The 26,075-nt window shown below is 44.8% G+C and overlaps 1 protein-coding gene across 1 annotated transcript in view; it reads right to left on the bottom strand.

Moving 5' to 3' along the window:
- Positions 1 to 1,439: 1,439 nt before the first annotated feature.
- LOC125096132 (uncharacterized) overlaps positions 1,440 to 26,075 on the bottom strand; it is a 49,868-nt gene continuing 25,232 nt past the window's right edge. The window contains exons 19-26 of the mRNA XM_047722820.1: positions 25,907 to 25,989; positions 23,091 to 23,251; positions 22,782 to 22,947; positions 17,644 to 17,759; positions 16,730 to 16,848; positions 14,916 to 15,045; positions 3,657 to 3,794; positions 1,440 to 1,919 (exon numbers count right to left, since the gene is read on the bottom strand). Of these exons, the coding sequence (XP_047578776.1) occupies positions 1,671 to 1,919; positions 3,657 to 3,794; positions 14,916 to 15,045; positions 16,730 to 16,848; positions 17,644 to 17,759; positions 22,782 to 22,947; positions 23,091 to 23,251; positions 25,907 to 25,989 (1,162 nt within the window). The 3' untranslated portion in view covers positions 1,440 to 1,670. The remainder of the gene's footprint in view (positions 1,920 to 3,656; positions 3,795 to 14,915; positions 15,046 to 16,729; positions 16,849 to 17,643; positions 17,760 to 22,781; positions 22,948 to 23,090; positions 23,252 to 25,906; positions 25,990 to 26,075) is intronic.

Genomic DNA, 26,075 nt, shown 5'->3' with positions numbered 1-26,075 from the left:
CATTCATCTCCATAGAGAATGATGATGAATATTTCAGACCAGCCAGAGAAGTAAAAACCAGCTGACAGTCAGCAAAGCACCTCCTCTCATCCCATACCCTAGTGAGGACTTGATGGGGGACTTTGGCCCCCATAACAGCCTGTTTTTCTTTAGTGGCCTGGAGCTCTAAACTGTAGGATCTCACAGGCAGAAGAGACTTGGAGACCTACACCCCCTATGGTAGTGATAGCTCTTGGCTGGGGGGAGAGTCATGTGAGAAAGCTCCCTCCTGAAGTGTTTAAGGCACAACTGTGGGTGGCCACCATGACAGACCCATTGAATAGCAAGAGGAGGTCTGCTCCTCCAGGCCCTAGGTGAATATCTGCTTGAGACTCCCAGGTTCAGGTCCATGGTGAGACAGACACATACATGTGCAGACATGTATGATCAAATTGACAAGCTATCAGAGTCCACGAATGCCTCTTTTCTGGGCCCCTTACCCACAATCCATGTTTCACACCCTTGAAGGCTTGGTTCAGATCCTGACCCCTCCTTGAACTTGTCCCAGGGCTCCAACTCTGGAGCTCTGCTTCTTTGCCTCTGAATGCCTCTCTCTTTCTTAGTGGTGTTCAGTTTCCCATGTGTTGGTCATTCCAACATGACTATGTGACATCAGGGTTAGTGGCTTTGTCTGTACAGTCAGTTACACTCATGAAGTATGGTACCCTGTACGTGTAAAGGAGTGTGCTGTGGGATGTGGTGTGTGTGTGTGTGTGTGTGTGTGTGTGTGTATGTGACACACTCTGCTTTTAAGGAACTTAAAGTCTAGAAGAAAGGATAAACCATGGCACAAATGGCTAACGTGGGAATATGATGAATAGTAGAGACAAGGCAACATGAGGATTCAAAGGAGAGAAAGATTGCAAAGAAGGTTGAGAATTGCTGCAGGGAGTCTGGCACCTCTGGGCTAGGTGTTGGAGGGTACAAAGAGCTTTAGCTGACATAAGCAGACAGAGAGAGGAGAGACCTTCTGGGAAGAGAGCTGCTTGTGCAAAGACACAGAGGGCAGAAAGTTCAGGCTGTCCTGGGGAAGCAGAGTCCCTTCTGGGGCTGAGGCCTTCAGTATGGCACAGGAGGCTGGGGCTATCCAGCTTGGCATGGCCAGCCTTTCTGTGCTGCAGGAGATCACTGAAACCAAGCAAGGAATGTGGCTTATGGGATCCCCTGAGGACTCAGAAGTGCTGGAAGATGGGTGTGGAAGCTCTGTGCTATGGCTGTACCTAAGTCCTCATGGTCCCCATCCCAAACACTTCTCACTCCTGAAGCCAGGCTCCCCAGTAAAGCTGTTGGGGGCACTTGGTCTGGACTAGAGCACACAATGACCAGCACCCTGAAGAGAGAATGGGGGATAGACTCAGTGATGGGATACATGTCAATTTTCTCAACCTGTATAACTTTATTTTCCCTTACCCCAAAGATGGCAGACAGAAATCTGGACAAGCCAAGGTTTAGGCTCTGGAAGAAATTTGGGTATTACCCAAAAGAAGCATGTCATAAAACTGAGAACATGCTTCAGGCTTGTGGCCCCTTAGACACCCACTCCTTCCTATCAGGAGTGAGCTGATTAACCAGGTTATGTTCTCTGTGGAGAAGGCACTCCTACAGATGGCCACCGCAACATCCTGTGTGACTCAGTGTCTCCCCAGGCTGGGCCAGCTCCCTCTGACACACACACTGCCATCTGTCACCTGGAGGAGCAGGGACAGCTCCCACTCCAGGTCTTCAATCCTCTGAGCCAGGTGGGCTCTTCTAACTCCCAGCATCAGGGTCTGCTCACTCTTCAGGGCCCAGGTCCCCAGACTGTCTCCTTCTGGGCCACTTGCCTCCACTGGGTAGGGTCTTTCTTCTTGCCACTCACAAGGGAAGATGCTGGGAACCTCCTGAAAAGGACACAAATAGAAAAAGGAGATGTGGCCCCTGTGAATTGTAAACTCACTTTTTCCTGAATCTACCATGTAACATTGGCAAGATGCTTGTCACTCTAACAGCCTCTAGGCATTACCACCCTTCCAAATACTTGGGCAGATGCCAACAAGTTACCTCCAGGCACTGACCTCACAATTAACTAATAAAGACATAGTGTTCCCTGAGTTTATGTTGCTACAGTAATGCACAACAACTAATTATATCATTACATAATTATCATGGTTAATAATCTGGAATAATTATTGAATAATTAAATCTTGCTGCATTTTATAGCCCCTCAGCTCATCCTGTTTTTTTTTCCTTCCTTAATACTAGAGATATTTATATAATGTCTCTTTAATCTTGAAGTATCCCTGTTATTTTATCCTCACCAAATCATCTGAGCCCCTCAATGCAGTCAATGATAGATCCTTGTGCTAGATCTCTCTGCAGTGGAACTGACATCATAGCTGCCTATCTGACTGGAGGGTGGCTGTCTAGAGACCCCACAGCTTAGTGTGACTTTTTTGGGAAAAGTCTAGATGAAGCTCAGGGAAGGAACAATAAACACACTGAGGAAAGAATACAATGTGAAGTTGGCATCTGCATTTGGGTTTCATAAGGAAGACCCACCTTGGGGGTTCAGGGAATCTTTTGGGCCTCAGGAGACTGTTCCTTCAGCCCTGCTGGGAAGGGCATCTGTGCATTTCATGGCTGTTACACAGCTCCTGTTGTGCCTTTGTTTGTACACAAGATAAATTTTCCTTTATTCATTTGGGAGCACAGGTGACCTTTCTCGTTGTTTTTGTCTGAAGAAGGAGGTCAGCTTGACCAAGAACAGATTTTCCAAATCTCCCAACATTAAGGCCCAGGCACATACAATGTTCTCATGGAACTCTCTGTATTTATGGAGTACTGCAGTGCCCCAATGCTGTTCCTCCTGGGTCCTCACTCCCAGGGCCCTTCTTAGCTGAAGAGGGGATTCCTTGGTGACAGAGATGCCCATTCTTGGATGCCTGGTGAGAGGAGGTGTCTATGCATGCTCCTCCACCACTCAGAGCATTGCCTGTGTTTAGCGACTTAGTAAGGCAGGGAGTAGGGTGAGATGATGGAGGAATGGGCTTGGGTGCAGAAATTAAGAGTATGCAAAAAAATTCAGGTCAAGAAAAATGGTATTTTAATGGAGTATTAAAAATCTCCAAATGGAAAACTAAGACCCACAAGCTGGCTGCCTGCTTTAGTGGATAGAGTTTTATTGAGCTCAGTGCAGGTACAACTAAATCATCCCTTTTGTCTCTTTTCTTTGTCCACTCCAACCTTCCCTGTGTTGATACCTCCTAAGACCCAAGTTAGGTTGGGGGAGCAATCTAGATGACTGATGCATCTTGTGAAAAAGTCACTGTTCCAGAACCATGTGCTACTGGTTAGGCTGCATCTGAACTGCTATTTTTATTGCTCCCTTTTCATGTTCTTCCTCAATCTTTCCAGGCCATAAGTTTACTTAGAGACCCCAGCTGCAAACCCAAGCTGATTGAGTGGGCTTCCCTGTCACTAGAAGTACTTGCTAAAGCAAACAGGCAAAACCAAACTATGGCTGGTGGGATTTCTGATCAGAACTGGTTGTTCTGGTCTCAACCCCTTCTATGGCAGACTGTGAGACCCAGCTGTCTGTGGGCACCTCAGGAGCTGAGGCAGTGGTCTGCTAGTCTTACCACAAATGTATTGCCTTCACTTGGGAGCAGTTGTCCTGGTTTGTCTTTTTCTTTCTGGAGCTCCAGGGCTTGAGCAGTGAGCCAGAAGAACTCTTCATTCATCTCATCCAAAGTATCTTCCACCTGCCAAATCTTTCTCTAAAAACAAGGTACACATGGTAAAGGCTGCTGTGGAGGGATGTACAGGGACCACAAGAACAAATAGCAGGACACCAAATCCAGGTAGGTGTGACCAGGGAGAACTTTCTTGTATGGGGCACATCTCAGTTGAATTTTCATGATAAACAGGATTTAGCTGGGTGGACAATGGAAGAAGGGCATGCTAGGCAAAGGGAACAGCGTATATGAAAACAAAGAGATATGAGAGAGAAAGAGAACACTCATCCATCTATCACTCCATCTATCTGTCCATCCACTCATAAGTAAAGAAAGATTTATTGAGCACCCAGTATATGTCAAGCCAGTGATTAGTTCTGAAATTCCATTTGTGAACTTCCATGGGGTTTAGAGTCTATCAAGAATGGCAGACCTAAAACAAGGAATTATGAGTGACGAATGTTACCTGTGGATTGCTGTGGGAAGGTTGCTACAGGAAGTAGTCCAGCTTCAGTTTGGTGGTAGCAAGGAATTTGTTTGTAAGAGTAGAAGAAGATGATACTGGAGAAATGGAGGTGATGAGGGGGCTAGAGACAGTAGGCCACAAAGGGTCTTGTGCATTAGTCTCAGCTACTATGGCAGAGAATTTCTTATTAATAGAATTCAATTTATGGGGAGTGTTGTGTGCTCAGCTAAAAAACTGCTTATTTCAGACTCTATTCTAGATTGAGATTTCCGTAAGTCTTGGCCAATGAGATGTAAAAGAAAATTGTTGAATGGATGGATTTTAGAAAACCTCTTTAAAAAGAGAGCTGACTCAGTCAGCCTGTGCCCTTTTACCTTCCTACCTTTCCAGCAGCCATCTTGTGACCACAAGGACCATGAAGATGAAAATCCTGTGCTAAGGGTTATGGAGCAGAAAGAACGGTCCTAGACTTTGTAGATCATAGGTGCTGATGGGTTCGCTTTTGAACATGTTACATTTAGGCTATTTGTGGCATACCCTCAGTTAATACAACATCCAATTGCCTGGCCAACTTGGCTGTCATGGATAGTTCACCTCTTGCTCCACACATGAAATGCCAGATAAAATATAAATACAAATGCAGAACCACGTTTCAGTAGGAACTCTCTTGACACCAGAGATGAAGAGACAAGTCAGTGGTAGGAGGAAGCTGAAGGCACATGGCATGTAGGTATTTTTTCTTAAAGGCTGAGGTGTTAACTGCCATCTTGAGGCTATTTATGATGGGAACTGGCCTGTGGCTGCCTGAGTAAAGTCTGGGCTCAGGAACTTCTCTGAACTTGAATTAAAAACTCCTTCTGGCCTGAGCACATGGCCCATTGCTGAGCAAGCTCGTTGCTCAGGGCTGAGGCTGGAACAGATTCGATGTGAGAAATTGGAACCATGAAGTTGAGCACACTGTAAGAGGCCAGATGAGAGAGAGAGAGATGAGGGATGTGGAAACTAACCTCCCAAGAGAACTGGAAGCAACAAACCTCATAGTGTGCAAGTGGAGACAATGATAGTTGCCCCACAGGGAGGCATGCACAGAGGATAATCCCCCTGAAGATGACTTGTGGATGAAAACACAAAATATGGAAGGAAACCCAATGGCATAAAAGTGAGCAGATTTGATGAAAATACCCTCAAGAAACTAGAGATAACAGTAAAATCTGAGCATGACTATCATAAAAGCATGTTTAAAGTGTGAAGGAAGAGGGGCGCCTGGGTGGCTCAGTCAGTTAAGCATCTGCCTCTGGATTTCAGCTCAGCTCATGATCTCACGGTTATGTGATTGAGCCCCATATAGAGCTTCTTGCTCGGCAGAGAGTCTACTTGAGATTCTCTTTCTCCTTTATCTCTCTCCCTTCCCCAACATGTGCACATACTCTTTCTTTCTCTTTCTAAAACAAATAAATAAATCTTTTAAAAAATGTGTGAAGGAAGACAAAAAGAAGGAATAGAATTCATAAGGCAAGCACAGGAAGATTATGGAGAAAATAAATCTAGAAATGAAAACACATGAAGAGAAAAACAATGGCTTACATATAGACCCAACTGTAGTGGGTTTGTAGAAACTTATGAGGACATCACCTGGAATATGGAACCCAGAGGCAAATAGAAGGGAAACATAATGGAGAAGTGAAGAAATACAGAGGTAGAAATTTTAAATGTTGTCTAGCAGTATTCATTAATAGATGGTGTTTTTTGCATATGCAATTTTATACATGTCCGTATTGTGTGTTCATTTTGCCATCTCACTGGACACCAAGATGCCTTCCTGACCTGTCAGTTCTTTGAGCAAAGGAAATGGATTTGACCTATTTTTAGATCCCTAGCTCCCTCACACTCAGCCCTTCTTCTGTAAAAGCTGATTGAAAAAGATGGGGATCAGGGTAAGATCTCTGTCCCCTTCCTCATTTGTGTTTCTGAATAAGATCAGGCAGCATGATACAGAAGAAAAAGCAGAAGTTTCTGATGTGGATAGAACGGGACTTAAAACTCTCTTGGGCAAGTTTACCTCCCTCTCTGACATTCAGCTTCCACAGCTGAAGAGTCAATGGGTCTGTCTCAGAGGGATTTTTTGAGATTCACATGGGTGTTCTCTGTGAAAGCAATCAGCGCAGTCCTGGCTCATAGGAGGCTCTCAACAAATAACACCTTTTCTTTCTGCCTTTTTTGGACACTAATGTGACTCCCTGTGTATTTGGCAGAGAGAAAATTAATCATGGCTTAGTGTGTGGGGATGATAGTTAAAATCATTACCATCCATGGGGGGACAAGATGGTGGGGAAGTAGGAGGAGGCACCTTTTCAACCTGTACCCTAAAGTGAGCTGATTACCAGCCAAAGAACTCCGATCACCCGTGAAATCAGCCTGAGATCAGAATTATACACATCTGGATCTCTACAGGGGCAGAAGACACCAGTGGGCAGGTAAAGTGGAGTGGGAAAGGCGGACTGATAACGGAGGATAAACAAAAGGGGGAGGGAGCCACCAGAAGTGACTGGTTGGAAAGTAATACCCCTAATACGAGTGAGAGTGCCCTGCGTCTGGGGACCAGCATTAACTGGGAGACTGGTTGAAAGCACTCCAAAAGAGCAAAAGATCGAGGGGGGGAAATTGTGGGAATTAGGGTGGCTAGGGACAGGGGCGTAAGTCCCCGGTCTCAGGACAGCCTCCCCTGGCTCGGAGCCAGAGAGAGTGCGGCGGAGAAACCAGGTCTTGGTCCCTGAGCCGCCAGCGCGCCCGAGATTGCGTGGGTTCTGGCCCCTGTGAGGGGATGGGAGCCACGCCGGATGGCAGAACGCGCGAGCCCTGCTACAGAGCCTGAGATGCGTGCTCCCTTATCCTCCCCTGAGAGAGGTACAAAGGCCCAGCCGGCGCTCTTTGACACGCGCCATTGTTTCAGAGCCTAAGACCGCGCCCCAGACTCTCCCCTGAAAGAGGTACGTGCAAGCCGGGCGCTCTTAGACCCAGAAAGACCAGGCACTCCCAGCCCGGGCCAGCGGGAAAATCTCAGTGTGTGATCGCTGCTTGGAACCTCTCTGGCGGTCTGGAACTTCCCAGACAGCCGCCGCTGCTGCCGTGGTTTTGGGTACAAGCGGAAGATCCTGCGTCCCCAGGAACCGTGACTCGGAACCTGCTCTGCCAGCGGCCCAGGGGGGATTTATATGGGCTCTGCAACACCCACAGAAGAACAGACTGAGGCTTCTCTCTGAGAGGGAGGTCAGGGTGCAGTTTGCTTTCCTCTAAACCTACAAAAACCATCAAAAGCGGTCAAGGCGAGAGGGAAAAAAAAAAAAAAGGTGAACAAACATAAAAACCTCCAGAGAACAAAAGCCTGAAAAAATCGGTTTTCTCAGAGCCCACTCCCTTGAGGGGGACTGGAAGACTTACCTCAGGGAACATCATTGATTGAAAACTCACGTGGCAGGCCCCTCCCCCAGAAAACCAACCAGGAAAGAAAAAAAAAAAAAAAAAAAAGACTACAAGAGAACCACCACCACTACTTCATAGGACAACTTTTATTTTTAATTTGTTCCCACTATTCTGGCTCATTTTTTTATAGATAATTTTTTAACCTATTTACCATCACAGCGAGCTGTCCAGTACATCAAATTCCATAATAACCTTCTAACCTGAACTTTTTGATACATACACCTGTGTTTTTCTTTTGCATTTCTATTTTTTGAATTTTTTTAAATTTTAGTTTAGTTTAGTCTAGTTTATTCCTTTTTTATTTTCTAATATTCATATAGAGTTAAACTTCAAAGTAATCCCCTTTCCCCAATCAATACTACCCCTATAGGTAAACCAATTTTTAATCCCCCTTTAGCCTAGGAAAGTTGGGTCTTTTAACAAAGAGATCAAGATACATCCAGGAAGAATCAAAACAACCTTCTTCTGAGAATTTATAACCACTCTCCCATCTTTTTCTTCCACCAGTGTTTCTGTGTTTTTGTGTTTGTCCTGATAGTATATAAATCTTACACTTGGGGTTCTTTTCGACAAGGTTCTTCCTTTATTTGCATATATATAATTTTTTTCTCTTGTTATATACTTTTATCAATCTTTTTGTTTGTCTGTTTTTGTTTGTATACCTCATAAATCTTACCTTGGGGCCCATTTGGGCTGAACCTTCTCTTTCATCTTCCCTTTCTTTCCTGTCTCTCTGTCTCTCTGTCTCTCTTTTTTTTCTCTTTCCTTTCTTTTTTCTCTCATTTGGGTGGGGAATCCTGATTGCTCAGAAGTGTCCCAGGGTGCACCCAGACTGCACCACGGTCAATACAACCAGCTACATCTGTTCAGTCATCTCTGACCAAAATGACTAGGAGGAGGAATGCCCAACAGAAGAAAAATACAGAGGATGGACCTTCTGCAACAGAGCTAATGGCTATCAACATAGACAATATGTCGGAAAGAGAATTCAGGCTAACAATTATCCAGGCGATAGCTAGGTTGGAGAAAGCCATGGATGACCAAACGGAATTGATTAGGGCCAAGCTGAAAGCGACCAGACAGGATGTTCACAACGTTAGGGCAGAGCTAAAAGCTACCAGGGCTGAGGTTCACAATGCTCTCAATGAGTTCCAATCTAATCTAAATTCTCTCAAAGCTAGGGTAACTGAGACAGAAGATAGAATTAGTGATCTGGAGGACAAACAGATAGAGAGAAAGGATCAAGAGGAAGCTTGGAACAAACAACTTAGAAACCATGAAAACAGAATCAGGGAAATAAATGACACCATGAAATGTTCCAACGTCAGAATCATTGGAATCCCTGAAGGGGAGGAGAAAGAAAGAAGTCTGGAAGATATAGTGGAACAAGTTCTTCATGAAAATTTTCCCAATCTCGCGAATGGAACCAGAGTTCATGTACTAGAGGCTGAATGGTCTCCACCCAAGATTATAGATTCCAGAAAAACATCAAGGCACCTGATAGTCAAATTGAGGAATCATAATTGTAGGTATAATCTCTTGAAAGCCACTAGGAAAAAGAGGCTCCTTATTTACAGAGGAAAGCCCATCAGAATATCGTCAGACCTGTCCACAGAGACCTGGCGAGCCAGAAAGGACTGGCAAGATATATTCAGGGCACTAAATGAGAACAACATGCAGCCAAGAATACTTTATCCAGCAAGACTGACATTCAAAATGGATGGAGAGATAAAGAGTTTCCAAGACGGGCAAGGCTTAAAAAACTATGCAACCGCCAAGACAACACTGCAGGAAAAATTAAGGGGGGTTCTATAAAAGAGGAAAAATCCTAAGAATAGCATTGAATAGAAATACAGAGACAATCTACAGAAAGAAAGACTTCAAAGGCAACACAATGTCAATAAAAACGTATCTATCAATAATCACTCTCAATGAGAATGGCCTAAATGCGCCCATAAAATGGCAGAGGGTTGCAGATTGGATAAAACAACAGGACCCATCCATATGTTGTCTACAAGAGACCCAATTTGAACCTAAAGATACATCCAGACTGAAAGTGAAGGGATGGAGAAGCATCTTTCATGCCAATGGGCCTCAAAAGAAGGCTGTGGTAGCGATTCTCATATCAGATAAATTAGATTTTAAACTAAAGACTGTAGTCAGAGATACAGAAGGACACTACATCATTCTTAAAGGGACTATCCACCAAGATGATCTAACAGTTGTAAATATCTATGCCCCCAATATGGGAGGAGCCAATTACATAAGAAAACCGTTAATCAAGATAAAGAGTCATATTGGTATGAATACATTAATAGTAGGAGATCTTAACGTGCCTCTCTGAGAAGTAGACAGATCATTGAAGCAGAACATCAATAAAGAAACAAGAGCATTGAATGACACATTGAACCAGATGGACCTCATAGATATATACAGAACATTCCACCCTAAAACAACAGAATACTCATTCTTCTCAAGTGCACATGGAACCTTCTCAAGAATAGACCACATACTGGGTCACAAATCAGGACTCAACTGATACCAAAAGACTGAGATTATTCCCTGCATATTCTCAGATCACAATGCTTTGAAACTGGAGCTCAATCACAAGGGGAAGTTCAGAAGGAACTCAAACACCTGGAAGCTAAAGACCACCTTGCTGAAGAATGCTTGGATCAACCAGGAGATCAAAGAAGAACTGAAACAATTCATGGAAACCAATGAGAATGAAGACACTTAGGTCCAAAACCTATGGGATACAGCAAAGGCGGTCCTAAGGGGGGAAATACATAGCCATCCAAGCCTCCCTCAAAAAAATGGAAAAATCCAGAACACAGCAGCTGTCTCTACACCTTAAAGAACTGGAGAATCAACAACAAATCAAACCAACTCCACACATAAGAAGGGAAATAATCAAGATTAGAGCTGAGATCAATGAGGTAGAAACCAGAGATACAGTAGAACGTATCAATGAAACTAGAAGTTGGTTTTTTGAAAGAATCAATAAGATCAATAAACCATTGGCCACACTAATTTGTATGGAATCAGAAGAGACCCCAAATCGCTAAGGAAATGTTGAAAAACAAAAATAAAACTGGGGGCATCACGTTACCTGATTTCAAGCTTTACTACAAAGCTGTGATCACGAAGACAGCATGGTACTGGTATAAAAACAGACACATAGACCAGTGGAACAGAGTAGAGAGCCCAGATATGGACCCTCAACTCTATAGTCAGTTAATCTTCGACAAAACAGGAAAAAATATACAGTGGAAAAAAGACAGTCTCTTCAATAAATGGTGCTGGGAAAACTGGGTAGCTATATGTAGGAGAATGAAACTCGGCCATTCTCTTACACCGTACACAAAGATAAACTCAAAATGGATAAAAGACCTCAACGTGAGCCAGGAATCCATCAGAATCCTAGAGGAGAACATAGGCAGTAATCTCTTCGATATCAGCCACAGCAACTTCTTTCAAGATATGTCTCCAAAGGCAAAGGAAACAAAAGCCAAAATAAACTTTCGGGACTTCATCAAAATCAAAAGCTTCTGCACAGCAAAGGAAACAGTCAAGAAAACAAAGAGGCAACCCACGGAATAGGAGAAGATATTTGCAAATGACAGTACAGGCAAAAGATTGATATCCAGGATCTATAAAGAACTCCTCAAACTCAACACACACAAAACAGACAATCATATCAAAAAATGGGCAGAATATATGAACAGACACTTCTCCAATGAAGACATACAAATGGCTATCAGGCATATGAAAAAATGTTCATCATCACTAGCCATCAGGGAGATTCAAATTAAAACCTCATTGAGATATCACCTTACACCAGTTAGAATGGCCAAAATTAGCAAGACAGGAAACAACATGTGTTGGAGGGGATGTGGAGAAAGGGGAACCCTCTTACACTGTTGGTGGGAATGCAAGTTGGTGCAGCCTCTTTGGAGAACAGTGTGGAGATTCCTCAAGAAATTAAAAATAGAGCTTCCCTATGACCCTGCCATTGCACTACTGGGTATTTACCCCAAAGATACAGATGGAGTGAAAAGAAGGGCCATCTGTACCCCAATGTTTATAGCAGCATTGGCCACGGTTGCCAAACTGTGGAAAGAACCAAGATGCCCTTCAACGGACGAATGGATAAGGAAGATGTGGTCCATATACACTATGGAGTATTATGCCTCCATCAGAAAGGATGAATACCCAACTTTTGTAGCAACATGGACAGGACTGGAAGAGATTATGCTGAGTGAAATAAGTCAAGCAGAGAGAGTCAATTATCATATGGTTTCACTTATTTGTGGAGCATAACAAATAGCATGGAGGACATGGGGAGTTAGGAGAAGGCATTTGGGGGAAATTGGAAGGGGAGGTGAACAATGAGAGACTATGGACTCTGAAAAACAATCTGAAGGGTTTGAAGAGGTGGGGGGGTGGGAGGTTGGGGGAACCAGGTAGTGGGTAGAGAGGGCAAGGACTGCATGGAGCACTGGGTGTGGTACAAAAAACAATGAATACTGTTATGCTGAAAATAAATTTTAAAAAATGATTAAAAAAGAATCATTACCATCCATTTTGGGTACATTTGGGTACCTTCCATGTCATGTAACTCCCATTATGTCATGGACTGTCACAGTATCTGCTATTTTACTTTCATAAAGAAGGAAAGGGGGAAAATGTTCTTTCCATAGAAAGAATTTCCCAATCTGTGACCATCCTGGGTTGTGTGAAGGAATAGTGTCAGTGACATCTGTAGGTGTTGCTATACCTTATAGGGGTGGCACTTGTTTTAAGTTAATGAGCAGAAACTGTAATCTCTGAGGATGCCTTATGGATACAACATTAGGTTTCATAGGCTTCTTTCTCATTTCCATTCCCTTTACTATCGGATCTGCTCAAGTATCTTTTGATTAAAAAGAAATGAAAAACAAAAGTATGCCAGAACAAAAGAATCTCCTAACTTACACTTTTCTTATCATAAAAGGTAACCCTGGTTCAGTGCAGAATATTAGTGAATATAACATTTAAATGTATAAATGAGTACATTAATATCATGATAACCTACTGAGGAGGTCTGCACGGAGGGTCCCAATTCTTTGCCCTCTCTAGACTTATGGCCTTCACCACGTTCTTCTGTAGTGCTCTCCTACTGTGTGTGGGCTTTTTTCTCATAGCTTGAAGCTGAACTCCACCATCTGACTTCCTTTGGGATTAATATAGGCAGAAGTCACCTGGTGCCAGTTTTGAGCCCAGGCCTGAAGAGGTCTTTTGTGATTCTACCAATAAATACTGTAAGAACATGTCCAGGCTAGCCTGCTGGCCCTGGGAAGAGGAGGAGAGACCCCTGAAGCACAGTTGCCCCCAAACAGTGTCTCAGGCAAGCCCAGCCTGGATCTGGGGCCCAGGTGAAATGCAGATACCCTGTGAGATCTGGAACTGTGGGGCAGGCCCAGACCAAATTAGGTGAACCCCCAGACATAGGAGCATTAAATGTTTATTGTTCTTTGCTGCTGAGAATTTGTGTTGTTAGTCCTGCAGCAAAAGCTAACTGATACTCAGTAATCATTCTTACATTTTTGGGTCTTCTCATTTCAGTTTTTCTCTCTCTTTCTTCCCTCAAACTACTCTCACTACTGTTTTTATGGCCCTCTCTTTCTGTTTTTCCCATGTGTCTTTTTAAGAATATATACACCCACATGTGAAATCATTCCACATGTGCAATTCTCTGTCTTCATCTTTTACCTTAATAATGTTGAAAATTCTCTATAACCTTGTTTTTCATAAAGGCATTAATATCTCATAGTAGAGCTCTACCGTAATTTAGGTAAACCCTTATATTATCAGAAATTTAGATCATCTCCATTTATTTTTATAATATAAAAAATTTCAATGTCCTTGTTTCCTCATATTTGTCTGTATTTAAGTTTTTTTCCTCTTAGACAGATTCTTAGGATTAGAGATACTGAGTGGACTGAATATTTTAGAGGCTTTTGACACAAAGTGCCAGATTGCTTTCCAGCAAGGTTTTAACTTTTTATCCTCAATTAGCTGGATGTGGTACGTCTATCTCAAACAATATCTCAAACGTCTATCTCAAACAATAAAAAAAATTTATGTAGATATAAAAGGGCATCTAGTTTAACTAACATTTAATTAAGATTTCTTTGATTCTTTGAATATTTTTCATATAAATTTATCTGTTGGTATTTCCTTTCTCTTAGGGCCTTTACATATTTTTTTTTTCCTCACAGAACAAAAGTATCTGTTGATGGCAAATTTTGACCTTGAGAATCCTGTTTTATATTATTATATGATCATACTTATTGTTGCCTTCCTTTGGGATTCTTTTAAACCTTCACAGTCTCCCACCTCTTGCCCTTATGAATGTTATAGATATAGGGGCCAGGGGCTGTCACCCACCAAGACCAGCCAATTTGGCATAAAGTTCATGCCAAGTTTAAAACAATCAAGGCCAAAAAGATTCCACAACCACCTAAAATAATTTAGATAGAGGAAGAGAGTGGTCACCATAGAAAACTACACTGTAATATGAACTAAGTGTGGTGGACAGGGAGGAATGGAGCAAGGCCTGTTGCATCAAAGTCCTCTCTATGTCCTATTGTTTCTGGATGATCCAGCAAGCATTTGTTCACCAAACATTTACTCTTTTTCATCTTCCTGTGAATTGCATTTCTTCCTTTGAATTCCCTATCTCCAGCTTTAGTTCAGGATATACCTTCTTTTGTCTGATTTTAGGATCTCATGTCTGTATGGATTCTCCATATGTATAAAATTAAATTTGATTTTCTCCTGTTAATCTCTCTCATGTCAATTTAATTCTTAGTCTAGCTAGAAGAACCTTGAAGGACATAGAAAAAATGATTTCCTCCCCTATATAGACAATCAGTGAACACTTAATGAGTGATTTTTTTGACCAATATTCTCTAATCCTAATTGGATTGGATTGAACAATATTCTCCAATCCTAATTTTATCCTAATTTCTTTTCCCACAAAATATCCCTCCCAGTCATGTTTTCTCCACCTCTGTGTTTGATTTCTGAGCCCCAGAGTCACATACAGTGTGTAGGTAACAAGGAGGGCTGAAAGATGGGACAGCCAAACAGCTCAGAATCCTTAGAGGAGGCAGAGGCCCATATCACTCCCTGAGGTGAAGAGGACATTGGTCACAGAGTCAGACTCCTACCTGCAGCTCAGGAAATGCTCTGTGCCTGTGTCCAGCTGTGAGGATCCACAACATAGAACTTGGGCTCATTTTATCTCCTCCTTTGGTGGCACATTGAGGGAGCTGTCCAGGTCCCAGGTCCTGCTGGGATCTAGGAAAAGGGAATGAGAAATATACTTTCAGGCCTTTGCTACCCAGTAGTACATCTCCCCAACCAGAAAAAGAACATATTGGCCACTTTTAACTCCTCCCTGAGATGTCTGGGATTAGAGAAGGATGAGATTATTAACATGACAGAGAAACTGACAGACACACATAGATTCCCTGAAACTGCACCCACAAAGCTATTCTTGTCTCAGCAGGTGAATGACTTCTCAGTAATGGGTACAGAATATGCCATCCAGAAATATGCCAAATATGCCAACTTGGCATATTGATTATTTTCAGCTGAAGGCAATTGAGAAGAAACAGATATAAGACAAGTGCTCTGCTCTCACCCTATTTATCTGAAAGCAGGACATACATTTTAAAGGTGCCCTCCAACATTCTCTAGGAAGGACAGGAGTTACATTGAGATAACTCTAGATGCTTATCAGCCTGGAGATGGCACCAGAGGAATTTACACAAAAACCTTGCTAAAACTGGCCCTTTTTCTCCACTAGTTCTCCCATATATTTACCTTCTCACAGTTTGATGCCCTAGAAACTCAAAGACTTTTTCTTTTTTTTTTCTTTTGTTTTTTCACCTCTCTTAAAATTTACTGTTCTTCTGTTAAGATGCTGTGTAAGCCCCAGTTCTAAGGACCCTTCCTTTACATTTCACTGAGTGCTTTCATGTGTATGTGCCTATAAAGTGTCTACTTTATAGGTTATTGTGAGGATTAACTTAGAGAGCAGATAAGAGTTTGCCTCAGGTCCAGTACATACAAACAGTCACTATGACTATTACCACTTATTGTTATTAAAGAGGGACGTATGGAGGAATAGATCATGCACCTAAATGCATGGAGAGAAATCAAGTTAACAGATCCATTTCAGCCTCTTGGTTGACTTGGAGAAAGAACAAGTCAACCATGAGGCTACGTTGTGGAGGAGACCGTGTGTCAGAGGAAGGAAAGTTGGAAGGAGATAGGGTGGTGTCTGGTAAAGTCCAGAGTCAGCCAGAGCAAATGTGGCCTTGTTCCCATGGGTGGGAATAAACCCAGTAAATGACATGAGTTCTGATGAGTTACTCAAACCAGCGAATCCCTTGGCAAACCAAGGTAGCCAGGACAATGGGTAAATTACTATGGGAAGAGCATCTCAGAGCCTTCAGCTAGATATGAGTGGGTTAAGGATTTAAATCTGGTTCTGGTTACGAAAAATACAATTCTCAGTGATGACGGAACAAAAGGCTGCCTGAAGACTGGATAAGCTCACACTCTACAACCTCCCTACCACCCTCTACTCCTGGATGAAACATATGTGATATTTTTCCAGAATCTCCCAAGTAACTTAATGTTAATGCAGTATCAGAGGGCCATTATCTTGTAGGTCCTCCTTAGCATATGAAAGTTCTTTCAAAACCTCCCTTTTTCTTTACCTCTCCCAATTCCCAAGTATATAATTAGCCACCCTTCACAACCTTCACAACCCTGTTGCAGCAGCTCTTTCTGCTCACGGGACCTGGCCCTGTGCTTTAATAAAATTACCTTTTGTACCAAAGATATCTCAAGAATTCTTTCTTGGCCATAGGTTTCGAACCCTAAAGTTCTTTCCCATGTCATCTTTACTAAGGACCACAACCAAAGAATATAGCAGCTGTGTGCAAGGCTTGATGCTGATACCTGTCCCCACCTTGTACTTTGGTGCTCCTCATCCAAGGGCAGAGGCTGTGGCTTCAGGGTCATGTTACTTGCCAGGTGAGAGTCTTGTTGATAGGTAGGGAGAGGCTGTTCACCAACCTGACGAGAGGCCTTGGAAGAACAGACAGTTTTGCAACTTTTCTTCAGTTTTGGGCCCAGAAAAGAACTGTGATGGACAGGGGCATCATTGCTGAACCACCACGGGCACCTGCACTGATTTGAGCTTGGGTTTCCATGTCTTGGTGTGGCCAGACCACTGACTGCTTAGTTCTCCTGGGGGCCCCAAGTGCCTGGTCAGTAGCCATGATACGTGTTATGGTCTTCCTTTTCTTGCCCCCACAGGCACTTTGGGAACAAATGTGGCTGTGATGGATTCTGCCCAATTGCACTGGGGATGTACCAGGCAGGGACTCCTGAACAGAGGCCCTCTGAGTCTTTCTTCCCTTTGACATGCTGTTCTCAGGGTAGGATCCATGAATTGTGCTTCCCTTCTGAGCTCTGTGTAAGAGGCCAGATTATCTAGGGGACTGGGGAGATTGTCTCTGACACACATCTTAGAGAAGATAAAGAGCTAAAAACAGGGGTTAACCTATGAGCATGGGCACTGCACCCTAGATTTCTGAATAGAGCTTAGGGCCACCAGAAGAGTGTCAGGTCCAAGTGTGTGCGTGTGTGTGGTGTGTGCAGATGTGTATGTATGCATGAATTTGGTGTTCTGTGTGTGAATGTGCACATGTGTGTGGTTGTGTGTGGTGTGTACATGCATGAAAGTGTGCATGAATGTGTGCACATGTGTGTGTGTGTGTGTGTGCCTGAGTGTATACCAAATGAGTCTCCACAAGGTTGGGGTGATAGTGAAGCTGTCTGGAAATAGAGGTACACTTTATCACCCTGGGGGGTTTTCACCTTTCTTCTGGCCCCAGTTGGTTGCCCACATGCATGAGAAAGTGCTGACGCCAGGGCCACGATCACTCTGTCAAGCTCTGGCTGCAAGCCCAGGGGTGAGACACTGGTGGTGCAGCCTGGGGAAGGAGGACACAGAGACCAGCCTCAGACACAGTCATCTCATCTGACCACAGATGACCCACCTTACATTTACTTGACTTTTTCCCATTTTTGAAGCTTTGTTGTGAGCCTTTTGCCTTTTTATTCCATTTCTACCTCCATCTCCGAACCCACTTCCATCTCTCTCCTTCCTTCAGGCAGTCTTTCCAATGTGCTAAATATATGTGGATTGAACCTTGACGACTACATCATGGTTTTTTATGTGTGAATAAAATTTTTATACATAATCTCTTCCCTTCTTATACAACTCCTTCTGTTTCTTTTTCTTCTTCTTTTTTTTTTAACTCAGAAATGTTTAAAGATCTTTTATCTCCATACATAATCTGTTACTTCTGACTGCTTGAGCATTTTTGAGTGCTGCATTTGGCTTGTGTGCCCTCCCCTCTACTCCCCTCAACTGCCAGGCCAACTTAGGATACCTGCTGCCAAGACCAAGGCTGTGCTGGGATTCACACCCAGCAGTCTCCAAGAACTGCACTGTGACTTGCTGAAATACCTACTCAGAGGGAACCTGATAAGCTGCAGGGTGATTTTGCCAAAATATTATTTAATTGCTTTCTTCTTTTTAATTTTCTAACCTTCATTACATAATTTTTTGGAAAAAAGTGATCCCCATCAAGAAATAATGGAAGCCTCTACCTTCAGTTAGCTAGGCAAGGAGTAGGCTTCATTTAGTCCTCTGTATTCAGCACACATGGAGAGGATTTTTAGGACATGAAGTTTTAAGGCTTAGTCCCAGACCAATTTCAGAGGAAGGTAGCCTTTTTTGTCCTTCTTCTCATGATCACTTGGCCAGGTGTTCCAGCCCAGATGTGTATGGATGAGAAGTTTAAGAAGAGGAAATGGTATTGAGAGGTCAAGGAAAGCTTTTAACAACATTGCTCCATCTCTATGGTTTCACAGACCACACATGCACACAAGTACACACACATATACACATGTGCCAGGCAAGGTTTCTGGCATCTGTCTGACCTGCTTCCCCTTTTTGCTAGGGCTTTTGAGGACACATGGCCATCATCATGGAAAAAATAAGTGCTTGGATCTCAGCCTCAAACACATTCTTCCAGTGACCCACTCCTTTCTGTAGAGTGATCTATACTGAGGGGTGAGACCCTAGACCAGCCTGGCCAGCCTGTCTCCCCAACAGGGCCAGGAAGCTCAGTGGAAAGGACTGTGTCTGGGCTCTTGGAACTGGAGCCTGGTGGCTGAGTGGTGGGCCCTTGGGTTCAAGTGAGGTACATTCCTTCATGCCCTTTCAGCCAGAGGCAGCAGAGATGTTTAAGGGCTGTGTGGTGGAGACTGGGATTCTGGCTAGCCCTGCTCTATCACTCTCCATGTAACTTTGGTGGAATTGACTTTTTAGCCTCTTTAAGACACTGTTCCTTTATCTATAAAATTATGGTAATGTCACTCATAGATTTCCTGTGAGAACTGAATGGGTTAATTGAGACAGTGCTTGCTCAGTGTTTACAACAGCCCTCAGGACTGTGGAGGAGAGCGCTTGGAGAAGCTGAGATCCCAGAGCCCCCAGAGCCCCCAGAGCCCCAGAGCCCCAGACAGCTGTGCAAAGGTGGGTGGGAGCCCCCAGAGTCCCAGGCAGCTGTGCCTAGGAGGAGTGGGGCATGCTCCCTTCCTTGGCCAGATGACCCATGTGTCCAGATCTTCTCCTGGGGGTGCTCCTTGGTCCCCTCTTGATGCTAATGAGACAGCATCCTGGCCTGATGTCCAACAGCTGAGACAGGCCTCTGGGGGCCATCCTGTAAGGAGCTTCCATCAAGTGTTCTAAATGCTGAGTTAAGGGAGGGGCTTATTTTCTGATTGGACTGAATAGACAGAATAGATAGCCATCTGGTGGGATGCTGCCATATTATGGGCTACTTTAATTCTTTTTCCTTCCCAAATTAGAGACTAAAACAAGTTTTCTTCCTCTAAATAAGTCCTTTAACATGAAGAAATTTAAGGAAACATTAAGCCAGGCAAAAATTGTCTATCAGACTTAGGAATCATGTGTTTCCCCTTTAAAGTGGCTGTCTTCTCCCTACCTTCCTTACAACACACCCTGGGGATGAAGAACAAGGGGTGTGCCCCTCAGAACCTGTGGGAATAAACAAGTAATCCATCAAGTTTATTCTCATTACTATGACTTGATGTTGTCCTGAGGGATATAATGTAAATTCTGCAGGTTTATCTTAAAAATGGTTATGTTAGGCCAGAACTGGAGACCCTTCCTTCTTGGATCTGAGATTTCTTCCCTTGTGAGGAGGCAAACACAAATTCTCTGAACTTCTCCCCCGAGGCTCTTGCTGACCAGGTGGGCCTGAGGCCAGTGGGATTCTGATTTAAGGGGATCTTCTGGGGGCAAATCCTATTACTAGATTCCTTGTAGACAGTGGCTTCTATACTTAAGAATCACAGTGCACACTAAGAAATTCATTGTTTGCACACTTCTCCATATATGTATGTATAATACTACAAGGAGAGTTGTATGAAGCCATATCACTTTTTATAAATGTGTGGCTTCTGGTAGTTTTGATTTTATTCCTTTCTAGGTTCTTTTTTTTCTTAATGCTTATTGCAACTTATTAAACTGATTTATAGTAAGCTACAATCTGCAGTTTGGTAAACTGCTTCAAGAGATGGAAAGTCGGCTGATTTTCAATGAGATACCAACTCACACCTGTCAGGATGGCTAAAATTAAATACCCAAGAAACAATAGGGGTTGGTAGGGATGCAAAGAAAGGGGAACTCTCTTGTACTGTTGGTGGGAATGCGAACTGTTGCGGTCACTCTGGAGAACAGTTTGGAGGTTCCTCAAAAAGTTAAAAATGAATCTGGCAATTGCACTACTAGGTATTTAGCCAAAGGATAAAAAAATACAGATTCAAAGGGTTACATGGACCCTGACATTTATAATAGCTTTATCAACAATAGCCAAATTATGGAGAGAACCCAAATGTTAAATCAACTGATGAATGAATAAAGAAGATGTGGTATACACACCCCCCCACACACACACACGCATGTGCGCACACTGGAATATCATTCAGCCATCAAAAAGAATGGAATCTTGCCATTTACAATGATGTGGATGGAGCTAGAGTGTATTATGCTAAGTGAAGTAAGTCAGTCAGAGAAAGGCAAATACCATATGATGTCATTCATATGTAGAATTTAAGAAAGAGAACAAATGAACATATGGAAAGGAGGAAAAGAAAAAAAAAGGAGAGAGGGAAACAAGCCATAAGTGACCCTTAGTGCTAGAAAACAGAGGGTTGATGGGGGGAGGAGGGCAGGGGAAGGGCTAGTAGTGGGATGAGTTTTAAAGATTTTATTTATTTATTTGACAGGGAGAGAGAGATCACAAGTAGGCAGAGAGGCAGGCGGGGGAAGGGGGTAGAGAGCAGGCTCCCCCCTGAGCAGAGAGCCTGATGTGGAGCTTGATCCCAGGACCCTGAGATCATGACCTGAACCAAAGGCAGTGGCTTAACCCACTAAGCCACCCAGGTGCCCCGTGGGATGAGTTTTAAAGAGGGCACTTGTGATGAGCACTTACTGTATGTAAGTGAGGAATCACTGAATTCTACTCCAGAAACCAATATGGCACTGTATATTAACTAACAAAATTTAAATAAAAGAAAAAAAATCAGCTGATTTTATGCTGAGGTCTGTATTCAGAAACGGATGACTTAAGCAACAAGCTTAGGTTTTCCTGCCTTGAGGTTGGGCCATCACAGAACATGCTTTGGGGCTGGGAAGTCTTTGCTGAGCCCAGGAGTGCTTGTTCCAGGAAGCACACAGCCTCCTCCAGTGTCCATGCTCCTGGCATGGGAGTGGACACCCAGGCTGTCTCTAGAGTGGAGGAGAAGGCTTGCATACTCTCTAGAAGCATGCAGCTAGGCCAGTGAGAACTGTGGGTAAGCCTGTTGGATGAGTTGCTGGGTTAGTTTGCCTCCTGGGGGACACAGTTTTGCAAAGAACAGCTTGGTGGCCCCCTTCTCACCCCAAACTGGTGTCCACTGGACACTCACAGGGAGGGAGAGGGGCCAGGAGCAAAGGGGATGACAACCCTTACCACTTACAACATGGAAGCGGGTTTCTCTACCATGGCAGCTAGAGCTGTGCTTTATCTAGTGCCCTAAACACAGGGATGTTGGGGCCATTCAGGGGTAGCTTGGAGACTGCACACCCAGAGCTGTCATCTGTCAGACCCAACCAGGACGATGCTCAGTTTTGGGCTCTAATATCTGAGTGTGACTGTAAGTCAGACCATGCAGGAGGACCCAGGGATGTCCCTCCACACCCTAACCCTATTCCCTATTCCATCATAAGCCTTGTCTAACACATGCTTCTTTACAGTGAACCTCAACACCCAGGTTGTAAAAGAAGAAGCCTTTATAACATGGAAAAGGTTGGACTCTACCAGATGGCAGGAGTATTTCAGAGTATAGGCTGTTGTGGGAGGAGCTTCCACACGGTCCAAAAAAGAGCCAATAAATATTCATCTACAGACCTATGAGGATGCTGGGATTTGGGGTCAAGTGGTCTTTACCTTTCCATTATTTACTCTTTTGTACTGATGAAACTTTTCTAAGGAGCATGTATTGCTTTTGCCCTATAGAAAACAAAACTAAAAGTATAAATTAAGGAGACTCTCAAGAGCCTTAAGGCCCTTGTCACCCTAATTTCCTACATAAGGACAGCTCTTAAAGCACAACGGTGCATGTGGCCAGGAGGAGAGCTGGGGCAAACATCGCTCTGCTATGTTTTACCCGAGTCTCCCTCCCCTTCTGGCAAATCACGTCCCTCTCCAGGTCCAGGACCATCTTCTGTCATCAGGGTTGATGTTTTCCAGTTATGACATGGGGGTTCTGAGCACCAAGTGAGACGATAAATATGAGATGTACAAAGTTAGGTGCTATACAAAGTTAGAGTTAATATTATGACATCATAATCCCACCCCTGGGCACCTGTCTCTCACCTAGAGGATGCTGCCAGGGCTCCCTGGGTGAAGCTGCAGTGTGGCGGCCCCAAGATTCCTTGCTCAGCCCAGTGGCTGTCCTGGTAGCAGCTGTGACCTCCATCTCTGGGTCTCCGTCCCTCCCCAGAACATGCTGCTCAGTTGCACTGAAGTGCTGCAGAATGTCCTGGAAAAACCATGGCTGTGTCACTCTCTCAGTTACAAGTGTTCTTGGTTCAGGCAATTTCCAGAAGTGGGTGGGGGGGGGGGCCCTGCTCCCTGGGATGGTGGGGGTGACAGTGGCTTGGTTGTCTGGGAATTGCACTTGACCTTGAGGCCCTGGAGCTGCTGGCTGGCGCCCCTGTAGAAGGCCAGGGCATTGCTCCGGTGCTTGTTCAGTTGGGCTGCCACGTGCAGGCTCTGGTCCTCGAGCTTGTCGTAGAGAGTACGGATGCTGAAGTCCTCTAGGGTCTTCACAGGGAGTGGCTCTCCTGCAGGAGGAAGGCATGGAGTGAGACTGTGGGATGGAGCAGGAGCTGGAAGCAGAATCTGGGCCCGAGGATGCTGACTCTGCAGCTTCTCTCCTTCCCTTGGGGATTTTTCAGGTAGGTATGCAAGGAAAGAAGAGCAGAAGACGCATGTGTAGGCAAAGGGTTAGTGTTGGCAGGAAAGACAGGGGCTAGGCTTGATGGGAGCTGGAGGAGGTGGGAAGCCTTCCTAGAGGCAGGTAGCAGTGGCTGTGGAGAGAATCTCTTCTGTGTGGGTGTGACCAACAAGGATCCTTACAGCCTCTGTCCATTGTGCCTGGTGACACATCAGAGTTGGGTGGTGGGCACTGCCTCCCTGCTTTGCTGAGGGTGGGTCTCCCTAGGCTGGACAAGATGGCAGCGCCCTAAGGAGGCTGTTTGCAGGGTCCTGCAGGCCACATCTGGCTGTCCCTTCCCTCTGCTTGAGTTCATCTCACTGTCCTCATGTCCCTATAACCACTCTGTGCTCCCCTTCAACAGCTCTTGCCCCACCTGTCCCCACTGCTCTGTAGACTCCTGCTCAGCCTCGGGTATCCCACAGCACCTGGCAGACAGTAGAGGCTCACTAAGTACTTGTCTGACTGAGGTGTCTCCTCTAGGCTTCAGGCTGGAGTGTGACCTAGACAGACCCCAAGGGAGTAAATCAAGCAACTCCACTAGGCTGCTGGGCCCCAGTGGGGTTCTGTCACTCCCTGAAGGAATGTCCCTTGGTTGAGGGTCTTAAACCCCTTGACCTTCTTCTCCCTCAAACCCATTCTGCTCTGCTAGGACACATGTGAGTGAAGGGGCTTCCCTTCCAACTGCCTTTCCTGGTGGAGCTGAGTCTCGAAGGAAGAAAGAAGAAAGAAAGAAGGTGGTGTGAGGGCTCATGTCGGCCTAGGCCTTGTTCAGAGAGTGGCCTGCAGGAGTGTGAATATGAAGCTGAGTGTGTGTCCACTGCCAACCCTACACTACTCTTTCCCAGACCTGGTGGGTGCAAGAGGGGAGAAGGGTAGTTCCATTCATGCTGGCACAGTGATGCAGGAGTTCTTGGTTTGGGTAACAAACATGGGCCAGACCCCTGCACAGCCAGCTTTGCCTTCTTTTCCTTTCTCTGTAGCCCAGGTGGGGTCTGTTCCCTGAGCTATCAGCTGTTCAGGTGGGAAGGGGGGGGAAAGCAGCTTTTCAGACCGCCCTTCACCATCAAGATCTTCTATGTGCCCTGTCACATGCCCCATTGTATAGGGGCAATTCACCCTCCCCTACATGGCCAGTGCTTTAACCAAAAAAACCCTGTGCCAGCATCTCCCCCTGTGGGAGATCCCTGCAATGAGCTCCCAACCCCCAGCCCTGACCCTGAATGGAGGCTTCCTTTGAAGATTAAAATGCTGGCATTGACCTCTGATTCTGTGTACCCTTCCTGGTGTCCATACTGTACATGTTCTGCACAGCTGGGTTTGCTGCTCACCCCCCAAGGGGCGACCTAGGGTGGGAGGGATAGATTTGTCCTGGACTCAGTCAGTTCTCCATGCCTGCTGTCCTCACTATCCAGAGCTATCACCAGGAAAGAGATGAATAGCCTCTGATGCCCATGCAAAGTCATAGTCAGTGACAGCACAGAGGCAGGCCTGCCTTGGATGGTGTGTGTGTGTGTGTGTGTGTGTGTGTGTGTGTGTGCATGTTTGTGTGTGTCTGTGTGTGGGTGTATATGCAATGTGTATGTGTGTGGATGCATGTGGATATGTGTGTTTGTGTGGACGTGTGGATGGTAGGAGGAGAACTGTGTTCAAGTTCACACAGCTAGCAAGACTCTAGTGCTGGTTTGGTCCCATGGCTGTGCCTTGTAACTACTCACTTCACTGCTTCCTCCAGGTCCCTGGCACTCAATTTGCTTCCTAGGGTTTTTGCAACATGGCACTTAAGGACAAAATGGAGGCAAACTTGAAGCTGTGTCAACCCACATCAGTGAGAGCTTATAGGACCCTTCCTCTGTCTCTTTGTCTGATGTCCAAAGTGAGGTAATCCAGTTGTTATTCCCAAGCAGAGGAAGGGTCTTGGCAGAGCTGCTTCTTCATGCAATTCTGTATACATTTCCTCCTCACGGGGGGCCCAGTGGGGATGGGGAGGAACATGTGGTCCCTCTATGTCCTCCTGAAAATGGAGGCAATGTCCAATTCTCCAGATGAGAAGAGAAGCTGATGGAGGCAGGTGAGTGATCCTGTAAAGGGCTTCCATAGCAGGGCTTCATTTCTGTCCCTGCAGTGAGCTACAGCAAGTTAGCCATGAGCTGGAGAATTGCTCTTGGGTTCTTAAGAACTCCTGAGCAGCACAGTAAGGAGTAGAGAACTCTCGCTTCAAGTCCCACATCACCTACTATCTAAAAATTGCCATTTGGGGATCTGAGGGAAGCCACTCACATTTCCTTGAGCCTCAGTCTCTGTCTATAAAATGGAGATGGAAAACACCTGAAAACACATACTTCTAGCTACCATTGTGATGATCAGATGGACAGCATGAAGTGTCTTATAAATCATCAGTGCTGTAGAAATATAAGATGTTATCCAGAATGTGTATCTGGGGTGCAGTTTGGGGTAGAAGGTGGGAAGAGAGAAGGAGAGTTGTTCCACACAAGTGTGGTACCTGTGCCCCAGGTAATGGCTGTCTTCTTGGAATCAGCTTCTTCCTCCGAGTCCCGAGGACAAAGATCTTCATAGGATAGAAAGCTGGAAAGAAGCACCCACACGCAGGTGACACAGGGCTCACGTGGACCAGGAGTGCCAGCTATGAACATCACAGGTCAGCTTGGGAA

Source organism: Lutra lutra, chromosome 3 (assembly GCF_902655055.1).
Source record: "Lutra lutra chromosome 3, mLutLut1.2, whole genome shotgun sequence".
Classification (NCBI taxonomy): Eukaryota; Metazoa; Chordata; class Mammalia; order Carnivora; family Mustelidae; genus Lutra; species Lutra lutra.
The sequence above is the reverse complement of the archived record's forward strand: the minus strand, read 5'-3'. Positions and strand labels throughout refer to the sequence as shown.